This window comes from Rattus rattus, chromosome 11, assembly GCF_011064425.1.
Source record: "Rattus rattus isolate New Zealand chromosome 11, Rrattus_CSIRO_v1, whole genome shotgun sequence".
Lineage (NCBI taxonomy): Eukaryota > Metazoa > Chordata > Mammalia > Rodentia > Muridae > Rattus > Rattus rattus.
Window position 1 is genome coordinate 29,218,869 of NC_046164.1, and position 21,620 is coordinate 29,240,488.

A 21,620-nucleotide genomic window follows, 5' to 3' on the forward strand; every position below is an offset into this window, starting at 1 on the left:
ATTATAACCATGTTCAGTCTAATGAGAAATATAAATTTAGACTAAGCTTCTAAGTATTAACTAGATATTGAGCAAAAATGAAATTCTGTGAGACAGGAGAAATAGAAATTAATCCAGACAAAAAGCAGCAGATCACGACAGTCCAGCTCCAAGGACTGCTTGATCTTAGTGAATCTGACCTCCCCTCCCACACAGATAAACAAGAACATGTCCTCCCCTGTGAAAGGGAAGAAGGAAAAGTGGTTTAGCCTGGTGGTATAGGGTGTGTCAGATAGGAGTAAGTTGATCACTAGAGGGGATAGGAAGTTGAATTAAAAATTAAAATCGATGATGGTCTGAATCATTTAGGATACACACACACACACACACACACACACACACACACACACACACACACACACGGCAACACTCTTACTGAAGAGTTCTAAGCCCATCAAAATGGGCTTAGAATTGCACCGTGTTTATATCGAGGATTTTTGGCTTGTCATTGAATGTTCTCAAATTTTATTGGGATCTGAATCACAAATAATATTTCTGATTTGGAGAAAAACACTAAGCCAGGAATAGACAGATGTCCTTGTTATCCAGAAGCTGAGCACAACAGTAAGGACACGGGGACCAATCTATGGTCTGGACTTCCTGGTTTAGCCTCTTGTCCAGAGGGTGGCAAACAGGCATGAGTGAGGAGAGCAGTCCTCCCACGTTGTTCCAGAAAGCATTGTACTACTCCAAGCAAAGCAGTACTTGGCAGGGAAGAGAAACCCAATCTCGATCCATCTAGACACAAGAGCGACTGAGCCCAGAGGGAACAGGCAAGCCCCAGGCTCGACGGGAAGGAGGTTTTATTGGCCATGGCTTTTCTGGCTGGGTACGCACACAGCAAAGGCAGACAGGGACTGTGGTTCTCACAGAACCATCATGGTCCACGGTGTGCAAGTTCACTGCTCCATTGATCAAAACAATGTCAGAGATGAGATGATTTCAGAGAGTAAGTTCAATTCGGAGCAAGATGAAATTCTAATCCCAGTAAAGTCAATCCAGACGTTTCTCTCTGTTGCTGTTGTTGTTTGTTTGGCTTGGTTTGGTTTGGCGTGGATTGGTTTTCTTGCGACAGGACATTCTTGTAAATAAAGCTGGCTTTAAACTGCTCCGTGACCCCCTGAGTGCTGGGATTTTAAGCATGCATGGGTGGCTTGGAAGTTCTTCAGAAGAACTGACCCATGGATAAAATAACAAGAATCGCTGTTACTTGCATAGCATTTTCCCCCACCTTCCCTTCACCTACTGTCCCTACAGTACCTGTTACAGCCTTACAGACAGGTGCTGGAAGGTACAGAGAAATCTATGTAGATGTAGGCTATGTATACATATGTGTATATACATATACACATATACATGTACATAGTACATCATCTACATCTACATATACACTTACATATATATATCACACACATGTATACATACATACATACATACATACATATACATACATACATACATACATACATACATACATACATACATACATACATACATCAGTATGGGAAAATGGAACAGACTAGCTGGAGCCTAGAGTACAAGAATTCTAGTATTGAGTGAGAAGACAGAAGTGATAGGCTCTGAGCATGAAGAGCAAACAGGAAGTCTGCACTTCAGGGCCACAGATGACTGTTCAAACTGAGTTCTACGGGACTGTCCTATCTCAGATTGTGTACCTTCTGACTCTTACCTGAACTCTGGGAGCACAGAAAGGCAGCCAGGAAGCTGAGAAAGGATAAGATGGGTAACGAACCAGGATGACTGGGCTCAGGCAGTGGTTGTGGAGATACTGACCAATCACTGGTTGGTTCACACATGTATTTTGACAGACAAATCCCATAACCTTTAACTGAAGTTAGTGTGGGGGAAAAAAAGATGATTCGAGAATAACCCAAGTTGTGGTTCTGAATGACGAGACTAAAGTTATTATTTACTCAGATGGGAAAAATCATGGATGAGAGAAGAGACAATCAGGCAATCAAGCTGGCTAATACATGTCTTACAAGATCTGAAATTCAAGTGGGAAGAAAGTGGAGCGTTTGTGAGTCTATGTGTCTCTGGGTGTGTGTGTGTGAGAGAGAGAGAGAGAGAGAGAGAGAGAGAGAGAGAGAGAGAGACAGACAGAGAGAGACAGAGAGAGACAGAGAGAGACAGAGAGACAGAGAGACAGAGACAAAGAGACAAAGAGAGACAGAGAGACAGAGACAGACAGAGAGACAGAGAGTATGTGTTGTTCATGTAAACATGTGTGCCTAGGAAAACAGAGACAGAAAAAGACGGAATGGAGCACCTAGGAGCGGATATGCCTCCTGTGAATTAAAGGGCCAGGATCCTCTGGTGATTGTGGAGAGCAGAGAGCATCAGCAGAATGAGAACCATGAGGAGACAACTCAATGGTCTCCAGTGCCAACTGCCAGCTGCCAGGACTGGTATCTCTAGACTCCTGCATTGAAATCCTAAAGAAGAAGAAAGCCCAGGAACTGATTGATAATATCAATGAAAGCAGGCAGAAGGACCATGCACTGTGACCAACTCCAGGGGCAGCCTTAAGATGAAGGTCTTGGATCTGACAGAGAAGTTGGAGGAGAGGCTGTACCAGATGTACAGTCACCACAACAAAACCATTCAGGGAAGACTACAAGCACTTACCCATAAGATGGCCAAGATCAGCCATCTGGAAATGGTGCTCAAACAAGCCTTCCAAGCTGTAGAAACTGTGGAAACTGTGTACAAGGACCTATGTGTCTAGTCTGAGGGTCCCACTTCCAAAGAGCAGACTTACAAAGATGATCAATGCTGGTTTCTGCTAAGAGGCTGCTGTCTTAACTCTTTCTCGCTAAGAGAAGGCACAGAGGCTACTGTTTGAGCCATGCTGATACTGCTTTCGACAGTTCTGCAACCCAAAACAAAAGCCACCAGTGATCTTTGTGCTAATTACCAACACATGACAAGCTTAGACCCTGTCATGGGTTGAGCCTTAGCAAATTCTCTTAACCTACATCTACAGTTCATTAAATGTTTCAATTTCAAAAGAGGGGAGAGGGAGGAATGCATATATGCACATAAGTCTAGAATTCAGAAGAAAGATGGAGTAGAGACCTTTGAACTTGAGTATCAGTTCGTTTAAAGCCATGAGCCTGAACTCAGTAACCAGAAAGGAACAGGTCTAAGGACTAAGCCTGCTTCCCACTGTTGAGAGGTGAGAGAAATGAAGCAAGGAGAGGGTAACTAAGCAGAGAGGGATCCTTTGCCTCGAGTCAAGAGCAGAGATCGTAACTGAGAAGAAAGTAACTCAACAGTAAAGGAATGGACTGTGGCGTGGTGTGGGGATCTTGGAGACAATTTCAGGGAAACTCCTCTTGGAAGCAAAGAGGGAGGATGAGGATCTAAACTTAGGAAAATGGGATGAAATAGGCTTTTGTCGTTGGGATTTATGTGTCTGTAAGCATGCATGAGAATTCCCAGAATAAACAGAAAAGCCTTGAGAAAAAAGGTTGAAAAATGCAATCCCTCGGAACACAGACAATTACAGTATCCATAGAGGCAAAGGAAGGCGTCTAGCCCGTGGCCAGAGGGCTGTGAAGTGGATCACATCAGAAAAGTGTGCTAGAGTCTAACGGCAGACAGAATGCTACCTCAGGGACAGAGGCCTCCCATTCAGTAGCCCTTCCTACTTCCTTTTTCAGGGTCTCCTGTCTCTTCTGAGAAGTGGTTTTTGAGGGCTGTTTCAAATCTCCTCAGTGTCAAAGTCTGTAGGAGAGAAGTGCCCAGCTTACACCCAGACCAGTGATCTGTGTCCTATCTATACCTTCCCACTCAAAATGGTGCCAGTTGCCTGGTACAATAACTGGTTTAATTATTTACTCCTTTTCTGTCCAGCTTTTCTGTCCCAGGTCTCATGTGTAGTAGACAAAGTGTCTACCATCCGGCCACATCCAAGTCCAATAAGCCTTTGGCCATTTCTCTTCCTCTGAGTAACATCTGCCCCTCATCAACCTGCTCTAGCCCATGCCTCTGTCCAATATGTCATTTGAAACCATGTTCTTGTATAAGGTCTGAGTCGATGCTTAAATATTTATCTCTTCACTGGCCTGTGAAGTCATGAGAAATAGGCATGTTTTCATTCCTCTCCCAACTGTAATGAAGTCCACGGTACAACAAGTGTGTCTACTGAACTGAAATGTTTGTATATGCAAAATGCATCATGGCTTCCAAAGTTGTCTGAAATGCATCATCTCGGATAGTAAAGTAGTTCTACTGTAAAGTCTTAGTGTTTGTGTCATGAAATTGGAAAGAGAGAGAGAGAGAGAGAGAGAGAGAAAGAGAGAGAGAGAGAGAGAGAGAGAGAGAGAGAGAGAGAGAGAGAGAGAGAGGTGTTTGAATGGACTGGACCTTCTCCAAGTCCCAACAGTTAGGAAGCAAACTCATCACGGCTCACATGTAAATCATTGAATGCTGTCAAGGCTTTCATAAGAGGTATATTTCTGTACAGAAAGGGTGGTTAGGTCATTTAAAACTTCAAGTAATTTAAAGTGATAAATGTAGGGAGATGTGGGGTTTTCATTTTATGTAAAGCCGGTCGTCATAATGAAAAGTGCCCGGGTAGCTTTTCATAGTCTCACGGCGCTGCCTGTAATCACTGTCAAAACAATGGTTCTAAGAATCTCAAAGAAAGAGGATGGCATAATCTCTCTGAAATGAACCTGGGATTCAAAAGAAATTGAGAGTGGGTGTTTTACCAAGGTCCGGCAACTACAATTAGGGAGTCCGATACTATGAAGTGGTTGCTATCAGCAACGAGAGCCGGACAAAGCAAACGCGATACTAGGAAAAGCTGGAGGGAGACGGAAGGACAAACAGCCGGAGCTCTTTCATGGCGGGGGATCTCTTTCTCCTCACAGAAATACCATCTAAAAACTGCTTTCCGTATATGATTACAACCGAGGCAAAGGATTAGTTGGAACACTCGGGATGATTGATGGGCCTTGACCCTTAGCCCCCCTGAGTTCTCACAAGCGGGCTATGGAAACACGCACGAATGTTTATTTTTAAACCTCTCAAGAACAGTTCCCACAGCATTATCGCCCGGGCGCGTTATTTACTTTGCAGGGCCCAGCAACAGAACGGAGAAGACAACTGTGAGCCTTGTATGAGAACAAACTGTCCCAGGAATTATGACTGATTTAAGGGCAGCTAAGAGATGAATCGACTTCCCAGAACCGTGTGCTAGTGAGGAAAGGCAGTTTTTACAGGTTGTAGGTCTTGGCTCAGCGTAGTCGGGAAAGATATTTGAGAGCTCTGGTGAGAACCGAACTGTAGTGGAGGGCAGCATTCAAGGGTTACTAATTGAATCCCAGGATAGTGTGATGTGCTATTGGGGTGTGGGGGAGCTGGAATAGGAGGGTTGGGAGTGCAGGGGCTGGATTTAAAATAACCCCGGGATGATCTCTCTCACCCTCAATTTCTTAATTTATAAAATGAAGATGAAAATACCTCGGGGACTTACTTGAGGCGAAAGGAGCTGACAGCTGTGAAAGTGCTTTGGTAAAGAGAATGAGGCACCACGCACAAAGGGAAAATACTATTTGCATGGGACAGTTATTTCACAGGCGAGGAGGCGAGACTAAGGCAGGAGTGAGCTTTTACTCACATCCATGTCTGGGGCTAAGCAGGAGCCCGAGCTCACAATGTCTACTGCCTACACGAGAGCACCTGTGTCCTTCCTCTTTGCCAAGAACCCCTTTCCAGCAGAATAGTCATTCCTCATCCACGGAACTGGCTCCTTGCTACTCCCCTGACATTTATCCTATGTCTGCAATTTCTGCATGGCACCATTTACACAGGTCACTGGTATTACTCTCTTTCTTTTCACATGTATTTGTCGTAGTCTATGCTCAATACCCCTTAAAAGTCATATGATTTGGTGGAGGTGGTGGTGGAGGTGGGGGGTGGTGGTGATGGTGGTGGTTGTGGTGGTTGTGGTGGTAGTGGTGGTAATAATGGTGGTGGTAATGAAGGTAATGGTGGTGGTGGTAATGGAGGTAATGGTGGTGGTGGTGGTGGTAATAATGGTGGTGGTAATGAAGGTAATGGTGGTGGTGGTGGTAATGGAGGTAATGGTGGTAGTAATGGAGGTAGTGGTGGTGGTGGTGGTGGTGGTGGTGGTGGTGGTGGTGGTGGTGGTGATTCATTGTCATTGTGAGGATGATGGAATTTAAGAAAGAACTATTTAAAACGTGAACTTCTGTCAGAGTTTCTTAAATTCAGTATCACTGACGTTTTGGGCCACATAACATTTTAAGACAGGGACAGCCCTGTTTATTGAGGGCTGTTCATCAGAATGTCTGTTCTCAACAATGCACTCAGTTAGGGATAAACTTCAGTTTTACTGGGGTGTGAGAACTAAAACTGTTGGAAAATCACCTACGGTTAAATGCAGCATTGTTAGGCTGGAGAGATGGCTCAGTGGTTAGGAACACTGGCTGCTCTTTGGAGGACCAGGGTTCAACTCTCAGCACCCACATGGCAGCTCACAACTATAACTCCAGTTCCTGGGGATCTGACACCATCACACAGGCATACACGATGCCAAAACTCCCATGTACATAAAATAAAATAGATAAGTCACTTTTAAAAGAAGCACATTGCATGGACATAAATTACTACCATGTTCACTGACTGTATTTTTCAGAGACCCTAGGCACTTAGAATACAACAGGCACTTAGTTTACTCAATGGGGGAAAAACATGAGAGAAAGACTGCACTGGGTAATCTGTAAAGTGGTCTTAAATGGTTGTACTCTATAATGAATACTTGATGTACAATAAATTATAAACCCTTTTCAGTAGGTGTATAGGTGTGCTAGAAATTATATTCTTATATATACATGAAAATCATAGGTGTCAGTGGCTTTCCCCAGAGCATAAGAATTGTAAATATATTTGAGATGAGCCTATCGTTACATCAAGAATGAGGCAAAATATATTTTTAAATCTAGAAAAATATTTTATCAAACAGATAACATTTCAGAAAAAAAGTTAGATTAAAAAGTAACTGAAACTAAAAACCTACAAAGACTTTGGGACTCTGATTACTTAAGAAATTGCCACCCTAGTGAACACATGGCTCTAATTATAACTGTTTCACTATTCTGCCCAAAGCCATCAATCTTTTCACAGATTAGAAGTGTCACCACACTTCCTGATGGTGTCAAACTGATATTCCCAGTGACATCTCAGGGTGACTTACCGAAGAACGGATACTCTGTGTGTGTGTGTGTGTGTGTGTGTGTGTGTGTGTGTGTGTGTGTGTTGGGGGGGGGACTAGGAATTAACCGCAAATCTCTACTAAAAAAAAAAAATGTCCATTCAATGAAACAAGATAGATTTCTACTTCTGGCCACAGCATCTCCACCAGAAACAAACAGAAAGGGCATAAAATTTGAGAAACTTTTGTTTAAAAGCAACTGAGAGCTGAAGGGATAATTAGGTCTTGAGCAGCCAAGATGGCAGACAGAAGCAACTCCAGAGCAAAGGGCCACATCCTGACAAGAGGCCATGATTCTAAAGGAGAGCAGGGAGAAGTTCATGGGAGGGTTTGAGGAGGGGAAAGAGGAAGGAGGCATGTAGTTAAAGATACAGTCTCAAAAATGAACAAGAAAAAATTCCACATTCTTCCCCCTCATAGGACATTCCAGTGCTTGCCACATTGCCACCACTGAGAATCCAGAGATGGGGCCACAGAGGCCCAGAAGCCATATCTGAGTTTCCCAATCCTATAGGAACGGAGTGATCGGTAATGAGTGGCTGGGTAGGAAGGAGGGACACGCAGAAGTGGACCCGTTAGCTGACAGCTGGGAAGAAGGCTCCTTACGGCACTTACCACAAAAATAAGTAGAAATTACAGCAACTATGTTGTTCTAAGAATAAAAGTAAGTGAACTCAGGCCTGTCCCAGGACCTGAGGAATACAGCAAATCCCCGAGTCTCCAGCTGGAATCCCCAGGAGAAGTGCACCTCAGAACAGACACAAACCAGAATTAGATGGAGTCTTATAAAAATCATGTTTCCCATTAAATTAAGTGACCTTCCTCTACTCTATGTTCCTCTACTTTAAGAAATGTCTTATAGAGAACCGAGCAGAGCGATCGAGTCTTCAGAGTCCTAAAACGCGCGGCCGTAGGTTTGGGAATTATTGGTTGAATTCCTCTTGTACAGGATCCTCTGCACAAAGAGAGAGCGTGAGAGATGGAGATGGAGATGGAAAAATGGATTTTAGAGCTGCAGAACAGGATGCCCTCTGATGTGACCGAGCTGGTCCTGGATAACTGTCGGCCAACTAAAGGCAAAATCGGAGGCCTTGTGGATGAATCTGAAGAACTGGAATTCCTAAGTACAATCAACATAGGCCTCACCTCCATTTCAAACTTATCAATGTTAAACAAACTCAAGAAGCTTGAATTAAGCGAAAACAGAATCTCGGGGACCTGGAAGTATTGACAGAGAAATGTCTGAACCTTAAGCGTCTAAATTTAAATGGCCACAAAATAAAAGATCTCAGCACAATAGGGCCACAGAAGAAGTTAGAGAATCTCAAGAGCCTATACTGTTTAAGGGTGAGGTGACCAACCTGAATGCCTACCGAGATGTGTTCAAGCTCCTGCCCCAGGTCATGTACCTCATGGCTATGACAGGGACAACAAGGAGGCCCCCAACTCGGATGTTGAGGGCTACGTGGAGGATGGCAACGAGGAAGATGAGGAGGAGGAAGAGTATGATGAGTATGCCCAGCTAGTGGAAAAAGAAGAGGATAAGGAGGAAGAAGGGGAGGAAGAGGACATGAGTGGGAAGGAGGAGGATGAAGAAGATCACAACAGGGAAGTGGTTGATGAGGAAGATGAAGAAGATGCTGGTGAAGAAGGGAATCAGAAGCGAAAACAAGAACTGGATGATGAGGGTGAAGAGGATGACTAAGGGGAATTAGCCTGTTCGGGGACGTTGTGACTTGATCATTTTTACCCATGCCCCTACCCCTCCTATTCCGGCCCGCCAAAAACTTTTTTTTCTGATTGTAGCTTTGCTATTGGAATGAGAGGGGAAATGTTTACTGGGGATTGCTGGGGGTGGGGTGAGGGTGGGAGGGGAGGAATAAAATACTTTTACTGACACACACACAAAATAAATGTCTTGCTGCTCTACCCATCATCTCACAGCCTTCACCTTTCAAGACAGTCACACTATTGCCTTATCTGCAAAATATGGCGGAGGACTGCCCTACTGAAGGACATGCTCTTACCAGGAAGGGCCCACTAATGGCTGACTGAGGTGAAGACTGCAAACCTTGACTCTTTTGGCTGAGCATGGGCTGATGCTGACTGAGACCAGAGCGCCCTCACATGTGGCTGGGGCTTTAATAGGACCGGATCATATTCCAAATCCTCCCTTTCACTTTCCTCTCTACCACAAGCAAGCTGACTCCTAATACAGCTTACCTCAGACTTCCTCTTAGTGACTGTCTCTAGAGAACCCAACTTGTGAGAGTTGGTCTCAGGAAGAATCCAGGAAACAGGGCGATAAGACAAATATTGGCCTGGAAAATTCAGGAGAGAATGAACATAAATATGTCGTCATTAGTGACAATATAGATGGGAACCCTGGCATTACAGAATGATCCAGATCTCAGAAATCAGAGGTGAACTAGGGTGGTATAAGTTATACAAAGGAATGAGCTAAATGGAATACAGTATAGAAAAAATAGTTACAAATAGGTCAAATAGGGTTTTCATTTTGGGGTAGGGGATGCACAAATGTAGGTGTCTTCATAAATGTTCTATTGCTGTGAAGAGACACCATGACTATGTCTTACATGGGAAAGCATTTAATTGCTTACAGTTTCAGAGGTTTAGTCCATTATCATCACAGGAGGAAGCAACGCCACACACAGGCAGACATGGTGCTGGGAAAGGAGCTGAGCGTTCTACATCCAGATCCTCAGACCGCAGAAAGAGAGGGTGCCATTAGGCCTAGCTTGGGATTCCGAAACCCCAAAGCCTACACCCAGTGACACACCTCCTCCCACAAGGCTATACCTCTGTCAAGTAGTGCTATTCCCTAATGACCAAGCATTCAAGTATAAGAGACTATAGGGGCTGTTCTTACTTAAAGCATCACAGTGGGTATAGGCACTTGTGAGAGTTTGTGGGTGCCTACACTTGATGTTAGGAATCATACTTATCACTCTTCCACCTTGGAAAATGAAGCAGGGTCTCTCAATCAAACACAGAGCTTGAGTGCACAGTAAGTCTACTTAGTTTGCTCTGACTATCCTCCATCCCTGCGTTCTCCAAATGGAATAAAAGGCAGGCTCCACTCCTGCTGGGGATTTACTTGGTTTCTGGGTCTGGGGATGCAAACTCTGGCCCTCACTTTCACTATTGAATGGCAAGAGCTTAACCATGGAACTGTGTCTTAGCCCTGAAGAGCTTTGAGTAGGTACCTATACATTCAAAAAGGACCTTTTAAGTTAAAGGTCACCCATACATAAAAACTGTCCCTGTTGGGATTATTGTCCATTTGGCCCAAGCTTGAATTATCTGGAAAGAGGAACTCCATCACATTGGCTTAGAGACAAGACTGTGCATTTCTCGATGGATGATTGATGTGGGAGGGCCAAGCTCATCATGGGTAGTATCAGGGCAAGTGGTGCTGGGTTGTGTAAGAAAGCAGGTTGACCGAACAATGGGAGATACGCAGCAAACAGCATTCCTCCATGGTCTCTGCTTCTATTCCTGCTTCTAGATTCCTCCCTGAGTTCCTGCCCTGACTTCCCTCATGGTGAACTACAGCCTGCAAGCTGATATAAAGCCTTCCCTGCTGAGCTGGTCTTGCCCTCGGTATTTATCAGAAGCAATAGAGACCAAATGAAGATGAAAACAGAACAGCTTCACGAGTAGTTTAAAAAGAAGCCGTTAGCCAGAGCCTGACAAACACAGATGCGGATGCTCGCAGCCAACCACTGGACTGAGCATGGGGACTCCAGTGGAGGAGTTAGGGGAAGGACTGAAGGAGCTGAAGGGGTTTGCAACCCCATAGAAAGAACAATATCAATCAACCAGACACACCCCCCCAGAGCTCCCAGGGACTAAACCACCAGCCAAAGAGTACACATGGAGGGACCCATGGCTCCAGCCGCATGTGTAGCAGAGGATGGGCCTTGTTGGGCATCAGTGGGAGGAGAGGCCCTTAGTCCTGGGAAGTCTTGATGCCCCAGTGTAGGGGAATGCCAGGACAGGCAGGCAGGAGGGAGTGGGTAAGTGGGAGAGCAACCTCATAGAAGCAGGGGGAGCAGGGGGTGGATGGGGGTTTGTGGAAGGGAAACCAGAAAAGGGGATAACATTTAAAATGTAGATAAATAAAAATATCCAATGAAAACAAAGCCTTTATATTGTAGCAGGAGACCCTGTAAAGCTGAAGCCCAAGAACAAGAACTAAGAGTATCCTGTTCCAGAGGAAGACAAGCACATATGCAAAACAGGCTTTGCTTGCTCGCCTGGCTGGATGGCTGGCTGGATGGATGGCTGGTTGGTTGGTTGGTTGGTTGGTTGGTAGGTTGGTTGGTTGGTTGGTTGGTTGGTTGGTTGGTTGGTTGGTAGGTTGGTTGGTTGGTTAGTAGGTTGGTTGGTTGGTTGGTTGGTTGGTTTTTTTGCTTGCTTGTTTGTTTGTTTGGCTGATTGGTTGTTTAGTTAGCTGTTTGGTTAGTTGTTTGGTTGGTTGGTCATTTGTTTGTTTGGTCAGTTGGTTGGTTGGTTTCTGACTAGGGAGCTCCTAGCTGAGGAGAGGGGAATGGTGACAGGGAGTGCTGAGAACTGAGAGACAAGATATTTGAAAAATCCTGCCTTGGACAATTAAATCCAAAAATCAGAAAGAAGGAAATAACACAAAGTATAAATTAAGGAAATATAAAACCATCATACAGTAGAAAAATGTAACAAGACAGGAAAAGATTTGTTGGAGAAGTCAAACGTAATCAGTAAGTCTCCAGTAAGCCCTAACCAAAAGATCTGTCACTGGGGTCTAAATGAAAAGTGAGTTACCATTTAGCCTAATAGGAAGAAAATAACATATCATCTTAACAGAAATAGAGGATTTTGTAAAATACGAAATCATGTATGATAAAAACGTTGTATTATATAGAACAAGCATATTGTTTTTATATATTTAGGGACATATAGCACACACACACATAGTTGTGCTTTATATATACTGTGATAGATATAGAGATAGAGGCAGAGAGACAGACAGACAGACAGACACACACACACACACACAGAGAGAGAGAGAGAGAGAGAGAGAGAGAGAGAGAGAGAGAGAGAGAGAGAGCGAGAGAGAGAGAGATTATGACCTTGAGAGAGCACAGTGAGAGTATGTACTCACATGGCAGGAGCTGGAGAGAAGAAAGAAAAAAGGGGAAAATAATGTAATATTTTGATTTTAAAACTTTTAGAATAAATATAATGACACTAACCTAGAGTCACCTGGGAAAAAGAAAAGGAACTGCCCAGATAAGACTGGTCTGCAGCCTTGTTTGTAATACACTCTTTTTTTTGGGGGGGGGGGTTAAGATTTATTTATTATGTACTGTGTTCTGTCTGCATATATGTCTGTATGCCAGAAGAGGGCGCCAAGATCCCACTATAGATGGTTGTGAGCCACCACGTGGTTGCTGGGAATTGAACTCAGGACCTCTGGAAGGGCAGTCAGTGCTCTTAACCCCTGAGCCATTTTTCCAGCCCTGTAATACACTTTTTAAATTTCAAGTTGATATAAGAAGGACCAGGTCACTGTGGGCAGTGTGATACAGAAAAGGTAACTGGGCAAGCCTGAGGGAGCAAACGAATAAACAGCATCTTCCATGGCCTTCATTCCCGTTCCTGCTTGCAAGTTTGACATCCCTCAGTGATGGGCTGTGTATTAGTCAGCATGCTCTAGAGTCACAGAATTTATGGAATGGTGTGTGTGTGTGTGTGTGTGTGTGTGTGTGTGTGTGTGTGTGTGTGTGTGGTGTGTGTGTGTGTGTGTGGTGTGTGTGTGTGTGTGTGTGTGTGTGTGTGTGTGTGTGTGTGTGTGTGCTTTGCAGAATATTTGATCACATTGTGAACCCTGAGAATGGGCTATTTATTGGGAAAAATTGTTTTTAGTTGTGGTGTATGCCTCGGCCATAATAATTAGGGTATCATACATGTATGTGTTTTGTATGTATGCAAAGGGAATTTATTGGAATGACTTAGAGTCCGCAGTCCAGCTGATTCAATAATGACTAGCTGTGAATCCGAGAGTCTAGTAATTACTCAGTCTTACAGGGCTGGGTGTCTCAGCTGGTCTCTGTATAAGCTGAAATCCCAAAGAAGCAGGCTTCAATAAATGTGCTGGCAGAGTGCAGGCAAGCAGACAGACAAACAAACAATTCCTTCTCCCATTGTCCTTCTATAGGCTTCCAGCAGGTGGTATAACTCATATTAAGTGTGCCACAGGATCTGGATTAAAGGCAAAGGTCATCATCCTGTCTTAAGATTCACATCAAAAGCCTGTGTCGTCCAGCCTCGAGATTAGGCTCAAAGGCATGTTGTCTCTCTGCCTCGAGATCTGGATCAGAGGTGTGCCCTCCATGTCTGGATTGTAGTTCATTGCAGATGTAGTTAAATTGTCAACTGAGAATAGCCATCACAAAGTGTGATTTGAAAGTGTAAGCCAAATAAAGCCTCCCTTCCCCCAAAGTAAAACTGCAAACAGTAGTTCGCAAATCCTTTCATCATCAGTAAGACTCTACTGCTGAACCTTGAGTCGTAGAACATACAAAAAACTCAAGCCGGTCCTCATCTAGAATCTTCATTTCCTAATGTTTACCATCAATAGTGATAAAAGGTGCTTTTCATGCTACCAGAGGAGAAACGTAACCATCAGTCTTACCCATCCGTGAACCCTGTGAGCTAATAATGACCAGCCTGGAAAGACATGCCCAGCGGAGCAATAGTGGCATGAACGTCATGGGGGTAACCAACTCCTTATGATGGCATTAACCTGCCTGTTCCACCATATGAAACTCATGCCTAGCACCATGCCAGGGTCATAGCCCCTGGGGAGATCCGACTACTATTAGTCTCTAAATGGTGTAGTATTGAAATGACCCCTGATAATCTATTGTTATCATAGACTAGTGCATCTTCCAACCCTCATCAGAGAAGCTTCTTTTTGCAGTAGATGGAGATTAACACAGAGATTCACAAGTGGCCAAGGTGCAGACAAAAAGAGACTGCTGAGTTTTCAACCTTCAGTGGAACACTTATGTCATACCCCCCTCCAAAGATTATGGAACAAGGACTAGAAAAACAGCAAAAGCCGTGACTGTGGATGACTACAAGGAAACCACATTTTCTGGACACATCAGAAAGTCTGCATTTATAAACTCACAATGATTGTGATAGCATGCACAAGACCCATGCAAGATTAAGTTGGACTAAGTCTCAGCATGGAGTAGAGAGCTAGGTCTGAAGCCTCACCCCTACCTCAGGAGCTATTGGTAATTCACAGCTACTTGGAGAGGCAGAGTCCATTTTTTTAAAGAGTCCAGCACCTGGTAGGTTGACCACCTCCCAGTGGATGGACATACACCCAAGAGTGTATGGACAGCAGAGATCATACACAGTAGATCACTGTAAAATTAAGACACAAAGTTCGGTGAACAGGGAAAGAAGTGGACCTGAAAAGAGTTGGAAAAGGGAGAGTAAATATAATCAAATTACACCACGTGAAAATTTCAAATAACTAATAAAAATAATAAAGTAAGAGAGAAAACTCTCTTTCTGTTCCATGTACAGAGAAAAGATGCATACGTGCTGGGAATGGAGGCATTCAGTCAGAGATCGCTGCAATACATCTACACAATAAATCACATCCACTCAGGTTAGCTTTGCAGCATCATAGAATCTCAAAATGCCTGAGATAAATGGTTTAAAGGGAGGAGAGATTTGGTTGTCTTCAGAGATTTTGGTCCCTGATTATCCACATCACTTTAGGACGGTTTGGAGGTAAAATATCATGGCCCAGGCACATGTTAGATGAGGCTGCTCACTTCATGGTGGCTAGGAAGATAGAGAAATAGAAAGAAGGGGCAAGTGTTCCAATACCCAGTTAGGAGGCTAGAACCCAGTGACCTAATTTCATTCTCCTGTGCTCCACCTCTTCAAGGGCTCAGAGCCTTCAACAGTTGCTGCAGGCCAGTAGCTAAGCCTTCAGAACGTGAGACTTGGCACAACATTTCATATCAAAACAATAATATGGTCTATCCGTGCTGTACATGAAACTGAACTAACGAGACCACTGGGACATGGACAAGTATTTGTACAACAGATATGACAATGAAACAGTTGTACATTTTAAAAGCATGATTAGATTCCTCGGGGAAAGGCCATACAACTAGTTTAGAGAACTAGTTTGCAGAACGAGTCCACAACTATGCTCAACCAAAGACATGTAGGAATATACATTGTTCTTCATAATAACTGAAAAGACATATAACTCAATGTCCACCAATAACAGATGTTGTGTAATCGAGTACTAGAGGTACTAGATCACTTCATTCAGTGTGAAGAATGGAGTCTGCAATGAACACAATCATAAAGTTAAGCAAATGCAAGAAGATATAAAAATGTCACACATGGTTTAATTATATTTACATGAAGTTCAGTAACAAGAGAAGCTACCTAAGGTGATAGAAATCTTTGCAAAGGTAAGATAATTAGGAGAACTATTGCAGACATTTCTATATTGTTAATATCCTGTTTCTTACTCTGGAGTTTCCTGATTTTTAAAGCCTATTAAACTATATATATATATATATTTATGTAGATATCCCCAAATGGCCGGTACACCAGAATACAAACTTTAAAGGAAACGCAGACACTTACATTGCTTTCCATGCTCCTGCTGCAGTGAGAAGCAGATCTTGCTGACGTCACTGTTATTCTCAGTGTGGTCTCTAAACTGAGAGCATCTGAGGGTATCTGGCCAGGAGGAGTTCACCATTCCCAGGACAGATTCACATCCTTCTTTTGCAGCCTCACAGAAAGATCTACAGGGTAGAAGGCCGTGCCTACGTACAAAAAGTCGGTGAGGGGGATTAATGTCATAATAGAACAGTTTTCAAGACAATAATAACATTAAAGTTAGCAAGTTAATGTAGGGCGTTAATTAGCATTTCCTATGGACTGTCAGCAACTAAAACTGTATTTTGTCCTAGGACAGTTTCAGCCACCCAATTAAATGAAGTCTGAAGATGATAAGTTAGATTCACAATGGATTGTGTAGTCATCGCTTGTAGAACGATGTGTCCCAAATGATTGTTCTTATGCTCCCTGTATTACAATATACTGATTGATCAACAGAAAGAAAGAAGAAAAAGGGAGGCCCACAATCAGAAGGAACAAAAATAGGTGGGAAGGAATGCTGCTGTAACTTTTTATCTTTCCTTTGAGAAATTCAACTAACTCTCAGAGGCAAGTAGAGAAAGTCATTCTTTATTCTCCCTGGCCTTCATGAAAACCTCCTACAGACAAGTGGCTACTCAGAAAATCTCGTGTTCTTAAGAAAACAAAGAAGAAGAAACCTCACCAGCCTTCTGTTTTGTAGTCTGCAGGGTAAGAGCTGGGAGATGCCATCCGTTAACAGTAAAAGCAGTGGTGCCCCCTGGAGACTGTCCTCGCCCTTTTGTATGGAAGCTAACACCCCAGATCCCAGGCTAGCTCTGGGGATTTATACTCATGGGCTAGCCTTGTCAAGGCTGTGGACCACTCTCCTCTCAAAGCCAAGTGGCTTTCTCTGCCACACAGCCACAGGCTGTGCCTTACATCCCTGTCCATCTCCACCAAGGGCATCTCAAAGGACGTGCAGAAAACTGGAGACGTTTTCTGAAATGGAAACTTTGCTTGAGCCCTGTCAAAACAACTATTTCAAATGTTGATATTACAGAATTGTACAATACTGAGTCTGTCATAAACCTTTTCTGGGAAGCATAGGCCCATTAAGATTCTGGGACAGACTCAAGTGTCACACACTTCTTACTACCAGTTTCACAATAGCAAAGGAGGAAGGGGAAGTAGGTGTATGAACTTCCGGGCCTTCATCTATATATCTTCTAACAATGTCTATTCATGATAATAAGTGGCCTTCACAAACCCCTTGATCAAACAAGCTTGTATACCATACACCATTTGTTCCACAGAAACATGATGTGACCTTCCATCTAGCCGGTTATACTGGATCTGACACAATCCTTCAGAGCCTTCCAGGAGAGATCCTTATGTATAAGAAGTTCTCAACACTTTCTTTCTGTGGTTGTGATGGGGCCATACTCAGGGCACTATCCATGCTGCTGACCCTAGATTTCCCATTCCCTGTCATTATTTTGAGACAAGATCTCACTAAGTTGCCTATGCTGGCCTTGAACTAACAGATCCTGAACTTGTGATCAGCCTGCATCAGCCTGCAAGCAGCTAGTGTTTCATGCCTGTACCACTAGTCAGGCCTCCCTTGACAATGACATTCTAATAAAAAAATTTTTCTTTTTGCCTTTAAAAGTTGAACTAAAACTTGGCAGTGGTGGCAACATATCTTTAATTCCAGCCCTCGGGAGGAAAAGGCAGGCAAATGTCTGTGAGTTCAAGGCCAACCTGATCTACACAGAATATTCCAGAACAGCCAGGACTATATAGAGAAACACTGTCTCTACAAAACAATAAAGAAACAAAAGTTGTATTAAAATTATCTTTTAAGGGCTGGAGAGATGGCTCAGCAGTTAAGAGCACTGACTGCTCTTCCAGAGGTCCTGAGTTCAATTCCTAGCAACCACATGGTGGCTCACAACTATCTGGGATCCGATGTCCTTTTCTGGTGTGTCTGACAGCTACAGCGTATTCATATAAATAAAATAAATAAATCTTTTAAAAAGATTATCTTTTAAAATAATCTGTTTAAAATCCACAAACCTGGGCTCATAGGGGCTCACAGAACCTGCATGGGTCTGATCGAGGCCCTCTGCATATGTGTTATAATTATATAGCTTTGTAGGTTTGTTTGTTTGTTTGTTTGTTTGTTTGTTTGTTTGTTTTTGGAACTCCTAGCAGAGGAAAAGGGAACTTTTGCTGGTTTTTCTTTTTTGCCTGCTTTTGGGACCCTTGTCCTCCTACTGAGTTGTTTTATCCAGACTTTATATGATGCTAGGTACCCAGTTTTATTGAAACTTGATATGCTATGTTTGGTTGATAACCCAGGGAGGCCTGTTCTTTTCTAAAGGGAAACAGAGGAAGAATGGATGGGGAGGGGACAAAGGGGAAGGACTGGGAGGATAGAAAGGAGAGTAAACTGTGATCTGGATGTAATATATGAAAGAATAAACTGATAAAAATAATAAATAAAAAGATGATGAAAAATCTGTTTACATTAATATATAACTAAATTTGATAGTGAGGGTATAGGAAGATAAGTTTTGCATTTGAACAAGTTGAGAACATACATAAAAATGAATTGGCCCTGGTAGCCATTCAAACATTTTAGTGTTTCTATTGCTATGATAAAACTCATGACCAAGGCAATATATACAAGAAAACAATTAACTTGGGGGTCTTAATTTCAAAAGGTTAGAGTCCATGATGTTAGAGCAAAGGCATGGTATCTGGAACAGATGAGAGCTCACATCTTGGTGCACAAGCAGGAGGCAGAGAGAGAGCTAACTGGAAAAGCTGTGGGCTTTTGAAATTGCAAAGCCTGCCCTCATTAACACACCTCCTCCAACAAGGCCACACCTCCTAATCCTTCTCAAACGGTTCCACCCACTGGAGACTAAGTATTTAAACGCATGAGCATATTTCAGCCATTCTCATTCAAACCACCACGTACTGTAGAGTTAAGAGTGGACAAGTCTCCCCAGGGTCTTTGGAGACTTTCTTTAGTTCTGAAGCTTCTTATGCCAGGGCCATCCATGTCTTTTTTTCATGCCCTGAAGTTAAGACTTCAACTTAGAAACTGACTGTCGTGGACTTTTACCCTCTACCATACTCATTTCCCTAGGTCCCCAACTCTAGACCCTCCCACGGATACTCTGCTACTATCTGACCTTGAGCCCACACTTCATTCAGGCCAAGACTCAGTTTTCCCACTTAAAGTGAGGGATTTGGAAGAGCTTGGGTTTAGTCTATTTTCCATAACTCTCTTATTATGAACATTTTGCAAATTAAAATTCATTCTGAGAGTAGTATTTCTCCGAGGAGCACTGAGGCCAAGATAGCCTCAGCAGTCTTGCTGACCTGCAAGAAATAACAGACATTTTTCCCCCAGGCTTGAGCTGGGGATATATAGAAATACTAAAATACCATTAGACCATCTGTTCTAAAATTAGTGCCTAGGAAAATGTCTAGAGTGTTTCTAAATCAGTCTCCTAGAAGGTATAACCAACCGAGACCCATGAGTTTTGCATTGCTGGGTGGAGTTATGTGAGCTGGGGGTAGAATATTAATAACTGCGAGTCCTTGCAAACCGTGAGCAAATGAGGAGCCACTTGTTCTTGTTTTGCCTGAAATTCCGCTGCCTTTGAAGGGCGGATGTGTTGTGCTTTTCATCACATGGAACGCCGTGGTGAGACAGGCTACACTATTTTGGAATATAAGGATCTATATCCAAGCAACAACACACTGGAAACTGAAAAACAGCGCTTGGCAAAAGGGAAGGACCACTTTGACTATCAGGATGGCTATTTTAGAAAGGGTGGTTGTTCTTAATTGACGTGTGAAGTACATTTGGTGAGGTGTGAAAAAAGTCCCTGATGCATTTCAAGGGAAGGCAGAGAGTTCTGAGGTACCTCTCCAAGTACTCATCGTCGACATATTTGATTAATTTGGAACCACGTGACCACACAGTAAGAAGGACTTGCAGTATTTTTACTGGGAAGGATGTTTTTCAATCATTAATCTACCAAAAAATGTTGTTCATTTAATCTATAATTTCATTACTGAGTTTATTTCCAGGAAATTTCATTACGATACATCTAAAAGTATATAGATGTTTATCTAGAAAATTTTGACGATCGTCATGAACGTAAATTTGTTAAATAGCTAGAGATATCCAAATAAACGTACATGGTCAGAGAGCTTTTATGAGTTATAAATCATATTTTTTTCTGTCAAGTTGAGCAACTTTAAAAAATATTTCATATAAATTCTTTGAGAATTTCATGTAACCAACACCACCATCATGCAATATGACCAAATTTATCCTTTATTTCTCCCCCTAATGCCTACCAGATTCACCATCACCTCCTAACCACCAGTTTTGTGTCCTTTTGTTTTTAATATGCTATTAAGCCCAATTTTTACTGTCCTGAATTTGGGACCATCCACTAGAGTGTGCTTGACCTACTATAGACCAATTAAGGAAAATTGACTCTTCCTTCCCCCAAAGACATCAACTGTTCACAGGTCCTCAGAGGTAAGATCTTAAGAATCCCCTTAACACCCTATGCTACAATGTTGGTCTTATGTGGGTAGCCACAGCTGCTATGTGGGCTCACGACTACAGTGATTGCATTAAGTCCAGAAGACACTGTTTTGTTCTGGTCCTCTCTGACTTCTGATTTTTACAATCTCTCTGCCCCCTTTTACAAAATGGACCCTGAGCCTTGGCCAGGTGTGTGTGATAGATTACAGATGGTCCAGTGATAGATTACAGATGATCCATCCTTGATTAAGCCATGACCACTCATTTCCTTCTCTGCCTTTTGATGAGTTGTGAGTTTCGACACTAGCCATCATCTGCCGCCTAAAGAAATTTCTCTGATGGAGTCTAAGAGCTGCACTAATTATTGGATAGAAAGATACAAAGTTAGAGTATCTTATATTATAAATATAATAGTTATATTATGCCCACTGCAAAGAATAATAATGGTAGGTTCACTCTTGGGACCTGTGAGATTCCCTAACTAAGAATTCGTAGCCAGATTTACAATTGGAAGCACATGTTTCATGCTATGGACCAGCCCTTAAATTCAGTCAGAAACAGCTGGTTACCCCCATAGCACTCTTGCCACTATTGCATGGACATGTCTTTCCACGCTGGTCATTGTTGTAGTTGACAAGGTTCACAGCTGAGGAAGCCTCTTGGTTACGGCCACCCCCACGCCCACTGGGTACCTTGTGGGTACTTTTCTTTGGGTTCCCTAAAAACAATCATTTCATTTAACAATAGTTAAAAAAAATAAGAAATTAACAGTAGTACAATGTCTTTGAGCCAAATGTGCTGTTTAAATATGGCCAAGAGCTCATATCACAGCTGTCAAATTGTATTTTTAATAAACTGTGCTGAAATACTAGGAGAGCTTTAGATTGAACACTCCTTTTGTGGGTGTTGGAGATTATGATTTGTGGCTGGGAGAACTGAAAACATTACCCATCCTCTCTGCCTTCTACAGCTCCTGCCCGAGGAAGCCCCTGTCCTGACTGTGTTCTTTTAACTTACTTCTAACCACAGAAACTAATAGGA

At 42.9% G+C, this 21,620-nt stretch overlaps 1 protein-coding gene and 2 pseudogenes across 2 annotated transcripts in view; 2 read left to right on the forward strand and 1 right to left on the reverse strand.

Moving 5' to 3' along the window:
• Positions 1–21,620, reverse strand: part of Corin (corin, serine peptidase) — a 227,266-nt gene that overhangs the window by 102,205 nt on the left and 103,441 nt on the right. For both annotated transcript variants that reach the window (XM_032916299.1, XM_032916300.1), the window contains exon 5: positions 16,001–16,185. In XM_032916299.1, coding sequence (XP_032772190.1) covers positions 16,001–16,185 — 185 coding nt within the window. The remainder of the gene's footprint in view (positions 1–16,000; positions 16,186–21,620) is intronic.
• LOC116912617 lies at positions 919–2,905 on the forward strand (annotated as a pseudogene).
• Positions 8,292–9,011, forward strand: LOC116912297 (annotated as a pseudogene).